Here is a 5870-nt window from a genome sequence, read left to right as displayed (position 1 = left end):
AAGGCCTGATGGAGAACGAGTGCATTCCAGTAACAGAAGAAAGGATATCAGAGGTCGAAGACCAACTTAATGAAATAAAATGAGAAGACAAGATTAGAGAAAAAAGGATAAAAAGGAACGAGCAAAGTCTCCAAGAAATATGGGACTATGTGAAAAGACCTAATCTACACTTGATAGGTGTACCTGAACGTGACGAAGAGAATGAATCCAAGCTGGAAAATACGCTTCAGGATATTATTCAGGAAAATTTTCCCAACCTAGCAAGGCAGGACAATATTCAACTCCAGGTAATACAGAGAACACCACAAAGATATTCCTCAAGAAGAGCAACCCCAAGGCACATAATCATCAGATTCACCAGGGTTGAAATGAAGGAGAGAATACTAAGGGCAGCCAGAGATAAAGGTCAGGTTACCCACAAAGGGAAGCCTATCAGACTCACAGCAGATCTCTCAGCAGAAACCCTACAAGCCAGAAAAGAGTGGGGGCCAATATTCAACATCCTTAAAGAAAAGAACTTTCAACCCAGAATTTCACATCCAGCCAAACTAAGCTTCATAAGCGAAGGAAAAATAAAGCCTTTTGTGAACAAGCAAGCACTCAGAGATTTCATCACCACCAGGCCTGCTTTACAAGAGCTTCTGAAAGAACCACTACATATAGAAAGGAACAACCAGTATCAGCCTTTCTAAAAAATACCAAAAAGTAAAGAGCATCAACATAATGAAGAATTTACATTAACTAGTGGGCAAAACAGCCAGCTAACCTTAAATGGCAGTATTAAACTCACATATATTATTACTAATTCTAAATTTAAATCGACTAAATCCCCCAATCCAAAGACACAGACAGGCAAATTGGATAAAAAGCCAAAACCCATCTGTATGCTGCATCGAGACCCATCTCACATGCGAGGATACACAAAGACTCAAAACAAAGGGATGGAGAAAGATTTACCAACCAAATGGAGAGCAAAAATAACTAAATAAACAAAAAGCAGGAGTTGCAATTTTTGCCTCTGATAAAATAGTCTTTAAAACAACAAAGAAAGCCGGGCGCGGTGGCTCAAGCCTGTAATCCCAGCACTTTGGGAGGCTGAGGCGGGTGGATCACGAGGTCAAGAGATCGAGACCATCCTGGTCAACATGGTGAAACCCCGTCTCTACTAAAAATACAAAAAATTAGCTGGGCATGGTGGCGTGTGCCTGTAATCCCAGCTACTCAGGAGGCTGAGGCAGGAGAATTGCCTGAACCCAGGAGGCGGAGGTTGCGGTGAGCCGAGATCGTGCCATTGCACTCCAGCCTGGGTCACAGGAGCGAAACTCCGTCTCAAAAAAAAAAAAAAAAGCAACAAAGATCAAAAGAAGCAAAGAAGGACATTGTATAATGATAAAAGGATCAATGCAACAAGAAGAGCTAAAGATCCTAAATATATACGCACCCAATACACGAATACCCAGATATAGAAGACTCATAAAGAGACTTAGACTCCCACACAATAATAGTGGGAGACTTCAACATTAATATTAGACAGAAAATTAACGACATCCAGGACTTGAACTCAGATCAGGAACAAGTAAAATTAATTAACATTTATAGAACTCTCCACTTTAAATACACAAAATATACACTCTTATCAGTACCACATCACACCTACTTACAGGTTTAAATGAAATATTGGTTGGCTGCTGGTTTGTTATTTTCTTCCCTCATTTTTTTCATGTCTCTGTTATTAAGCACAATTACAGGCATACCCATTTTTAGACTGCATTTTAGCCTGGGCAATAAAGCAACACCCCTGTTCTCTCTCCCTCTTCCTCTTTCTCTTTCTTCCTCTTCTTTATTCTTTTTTAAATTTAATTTTTATTATTCTTTTTTCTTTCTTTCTTTCTTTCTTTAAAAAAAAAAAAGAAAAGAAAAAGAAAGATTTCACATTTTCAGAATATGACCTACCTGGAATATACATATAAGGAAATGTTCCATAATGGTTTTAATTTCAGGATAAATTTACCTAGGAAAGATAGGAATATTTTAGAGAACACTTCCTTTTTTTTTCTTTTCATTGTGCTGCTATAATGTTGAGAATCAACCAGATGCAACTGTTCCCTATGCCCCACAGTTCAGGAAAAGACAACCCAGAGCCTACGGCAGGCGTCCCCAAACTATGGCCCGCGGGCCGCATGTGGCCCCCTGAGGCCATTTATCTGCCCCCCCCACCCCCCCGCTGCACTTCAGGAAGGGGCACCTCTTTCATTGGTGGTCAGTGAGAGGAGCACAATATGTGGCAGCCCTCCAACGGTCTGAGGGACAGTGAATTGGCCCCCTGTGTAAAAAGTCTGGGGATGCCTGGCCTACAAAGTTTTGGTTCCCACCCCAGCCTGGTCACTGCCACTCATCTGGGTCCCTGTGTACTCACTGTGAAAACATAGCCTTGGACCAAATATTGTGTAAGGAGCTTTCAAGCCCTTAAATTCTATGATGAGTCATCAAGTAATGAACAACAAACTAACGGGGGACGGGGGATGTTTGATACTCCAAATCATCGTGCTTCATGAATGGGGAAGCTGAGGCTCTCGGCTCTACCCTTGCCTGCCCCTCCCCCTGCTTCTCATGTGGGGGAAAAAAAAGACAGTAGCCATTTCCAAAGAAGCATTTATTGGCATGCAGGGTCCATGCTAAAGGCTCCTTATTTCCAGGGCCAGGCCGGCGAGACAGAGCCCATTGCTCAGGACGCAGCCTAGATTGCAAAGAGAGGACAGGCCATGGTATCGGAAGAAATTCTGACGGAGGGCACTGTACTTGGGGTCCTTCTCTCGCAGCTGGCGGTAGGGATCGGGGCCCTGGTGGCTGCCTGGTACCTCCCCACCCAGGCCCCGCTCCTTCTCCACGGTTTGCAGGGCCCACGTGGCAGCTGTGGTGCGGGGCTCCAGCCAGCGGGCGTTGACAGTGGCCAGCGTAAGGCTCAGGAACAGCAGGTAAAGCTGGCAGGGACAGCAGAGGAGAAGGTAAGCCATGCCTGGGACGCCAGAGGGGCCCTAAGGAGGGCCCTTCTCAACAGCACAGGGGTGGGGGTGGGGACAGCACTGGATCAAAAGCCTGCCTCCCTGTCTTTCCTTGAACCCAGACTGAGGGCCCCAAGGCAGAGCTCCAGCTCTCCTACTCTGAAACTGGCAGCTCTGAAGGAAATCCTCCATCCCCACCTCCTCCATCCCCCGCAAAATCTCCTGAGCCTCCTCTCCTCTGATACTGAGACTGGAAGTCCCCAGGGTAGGATCTCTTGCCTCAATGGCCACAGCCCAGACCCGAGAAGCTGACACTGGACCCACAGGGAGTGAATAAAAAGTCTTTGGTGGCTCAATGCCTATAGTCCCAGCACTTTGGGAGGCTGAGGTGGGTGGATCACTTGAGGTCAGGAGTCCCAGCCAGCCTGGCCAACATGGCAAAACCCTGTCTCTACTAAAAATACAAAAATTAACTGGGTGTGGTGGCACCTGCCTCTAATCCCAGCTACTCAGGAGGCTGAGGTACGAGAATTGCTTGAACCCAGGAGACAGAGGTTGCAGTGAGCCAAGATCACACCATTGCACTCCAGCTTGGGAGACAGAGCAAGACCCTGTCTCAAACAAACAAACAAACAAACAAACAAACAAAACCAAAAAGTATCTGAAGGCAGGCATAGTGGCTCATGCCCATAATTTGTAATCCTGGTGCTTTCAGAGATAAAGGTGGAAGCATAACTTGAGGCCAGGAGTTCAAGACCAACCTGAACAACACAGCAAGACTCTCATCTCTATTTTCATAATTAAGAAAAATGTTTTTGCCATTCTCACATTGCTATAACCCCATCTCTATTTTATTTAAATATTTGAATACCTTCTGAGCCTGTTTCATTAAAATAATTAAAAGAGGCTGGGCGCGGTGGCTCAAGCCTGTAATCCCAGCACTTTGGGAGGCCGAGGCGGGTGGATCACAAGGTCAAGAGATCGAGACCATCTTGGTCAACAAGGTGAAACCCTGTCTCTACTAAAAATACAAAAAATTAGCTGGGCATGGTGGCTCGTGCCTGTAATCCCAGCTACTCAGGAGGCTGAGACAGGAGAATTGCCTGAACCTAGGAGGCAGAGGTTGCGGTGAGCCGAGATCGCGCCATTGCACTCCAGCCTGGGTAACAAGAGCGAAACTCCGTCTCAAAAAAAAAAAAAAAAAAAAAAAAAAATTAAAAGAAAGAAAAAAATAGCCTGTGAAGTTCTGGTTACCTATAATCCCCTCCTGTCTTTATGAGATTATTCTTGAAAAACCTATCAGGTCTCACTTGCCCACATCTGTTGAACATAATGCAGGCAGGGGAAGGCTAGAGTCGAGAAATCTGAGATGCAGAGATGGTTTATTGCCTTGTGGCCAGAAAAATGTGTGGAAGGGGGTAGGAAACCATAAATTCCCAGTCGGGCTGGTTTTTAAACAATAAGCTGGGGTCAATATCCTAGCTCAGCTGAGTCACCACAGATTGGCAGCAGGCCCTTCCAGCAGGAAGAGAGGGAACAGCAGCTAGTAGAGAGATGCTGAGGGGGACAGACAGGGCTAATAGAGATTGTTGTACAGACTGTGCACTGCTCAAAGGTATCAAGAGCTCAGCTTTGTATCCACTAGGAAAAAGGGGCACTTTTTTTTTTTTTTTTTTCTGGAAAAGGTGTAGCCATAGGTGCTCACTGGGGTCTTGAGAACAAGTCTCCAGAGGGTAGTGGCACTCAAGCCCACGTACCTGGCTGGCCTCCCAGAATGTAAGCTGAGCCCAGGCGTGCTGTGGAGCCAAGATGCAGAGGTTGATGAAGGCACAGCCCATGGAGATGTGGAAGTAGAAAGGGAAGAGTTTGCTCTGCACTAGGCCGAAGGTATGTCGGGGAAGGCGTCGGAAAAGCAGGAAGCCTGCAGGATATGGGGTCATAGGGATGTTAGGGCACTTCCAGGTTCCCCTCTTATTTCCATCCCCACTCCAGGTACCCATGATGTCCAAGCTGAGGGTCCCTACCTGAGACGAAGGTCACCCACATTTGCATGCCCCAGGCACCTGACAAGACCAGTAGATGGACCACCTTAATCAGGCCTCCCAGGTTACCGCCTTCCTCCATCTTGCAGCCCTGGGAAGGAGGCACCGGGTGGCTCAGAACTTTAACTTTGCCTCGTGCGTGGCCTTCAGACCCCGTGAGCCCGCTCGGGGACAGGGTAAGGGCCAATCCATCAGAGATTCTGGCAAAGCGGCCCAGGAATGAGAGTGAGAAAGGCCCGAAGCAGTCAGGGCCCAAAGACAACCCTCGACCCCATCTCTCCAAATGTCAGCGCTCAAGATCTCAGGCTGTCTGGACCTCAATCTCCATGTCACTTCAGAGTCCCCCAAATTTCAGCCCCAGCAGCTCCAGCTCATAGCCCTAGGTTTTCAGAGACCATCCCACTAACTCCCAAATATCACCGCAGGGATCCAGGTCCGACAGCCAAGACCACCCCTCTCATAACAGAATCCCAGATGTAAGGTCAAGCTCCCCAAAGCCCCCGAGGAAACCCCAAATCTCATCCCGAGGACACCGATCCCACCGTTAGGAACCGGGACCTCAACCCACAGCGCCCGGATTTCGAGAACAGAGGCGCCGGGGCCAAAAGGGCTGAATTCGGTACCTCACTCCAGCGCCCCCGGGTGGACAGTGACCCCTCCTCCACCGTGTCCCCTGGTGGGTTTCCCCCAACCAAGAATTCGTCCCGCCTCCCGGCTGAGCCCGAAACCAATCGGATCGTAAATCTGCAGCTTTCTGTCCCGCCCTCTTGGGGACTGACTAATCGATTGGTAGAAACTCACCTGGGATCCCGCCCCCTCCACGGGC

At 47.8% G+C, this 5870-nt stretch overlaps 1 protein-coding gene across 3 annotated transcripts; it reads right to left on the bottom strand.

Moving 5' to 3' along the window:
- Nucleotides 1-2638: 2638 nt before the first annotated feature.
- Nucleotides 2639-5764, bottom strand: TMEM205 (transmembrane protein 205). 3 transcript variants are annotated; one of them, XM_010329525.3, is made up of 4 exons: nucleotides 5668-5764; nucleotides 5027-5135; nucleotides 4760-4923; nucleotides 2639-2981 (listed from the first exon to the last, which is right to left on the bottom strand). In XM_010329525.3, the coding sequence occupies exons 2-4, from the start codon at nucleotides 5124-5126 to the stop codon at nucleotides 2676-2678; spliced, it is 570 nt and encodes a 189-aa protein (XP_010327827.1). In that variant the 5' UTR covers nucleotides 5127-5135; nucleotides 5668-5764; the 3' UTR covers nucleotides 2639-2675. The 3 variants fall into 3 exon arrangements, with proteins under 3 accessions (XP_010327827.1, XP_074240713.1, XP_003941832.1); XM_074384612.1 differs by having other exon boundaries at nucleotides 5027-5244; nucleotides 5668-5751; XM_003941783.4 differs by having other exon boundaries at nucleotides 5587-5750.
- Between the last annotated feature and the right edge of the window lie 106 nt (nucleotides 5765-5870).

This window comes from Saimiri boliviensis, chromosome 14, assembly GCF_048565385.1.
Source record: "Saimiri boliviensis isolate mSaiBol1 chromosome 14, mSaiBol1.pri, whole genome shotgun sequence".
Taxonomy (NCBI): Eukaryota; Metazoa; Chordata; class Mammalia; order Primates; family Cebidae; genus Saimiri; species Saimiri boliviensis.
Note: the sequence above shows the minus strand (reverse complement) of the source record. Positions and strands in the feature narration are given on the sequence as shown.

Coding starts and splice junctions, on each gene's coding strand:
- TMEM205 (XM_010329525.3), bottom strand. CDS start 5,126: ATGGAGGAAGGCGGTAACCTGGGAGGCCTGATTAAGGTGGTCCATCTA. Junction 4,924..5,026: donor GTGGGTGACCTTCGTCTCAG/GTAGGGACCCTC, acceptor CATATCCTGCAG/GCTTCCTGCTTTTCCGACGC. Junction 2,982..4,759: donor CATTCTGGGAGGCCAGCCAG/GTACGTGGGCTT, acceptor TGTCCCTGCCAG/CTTTACCTGCTGTTCCTGAG.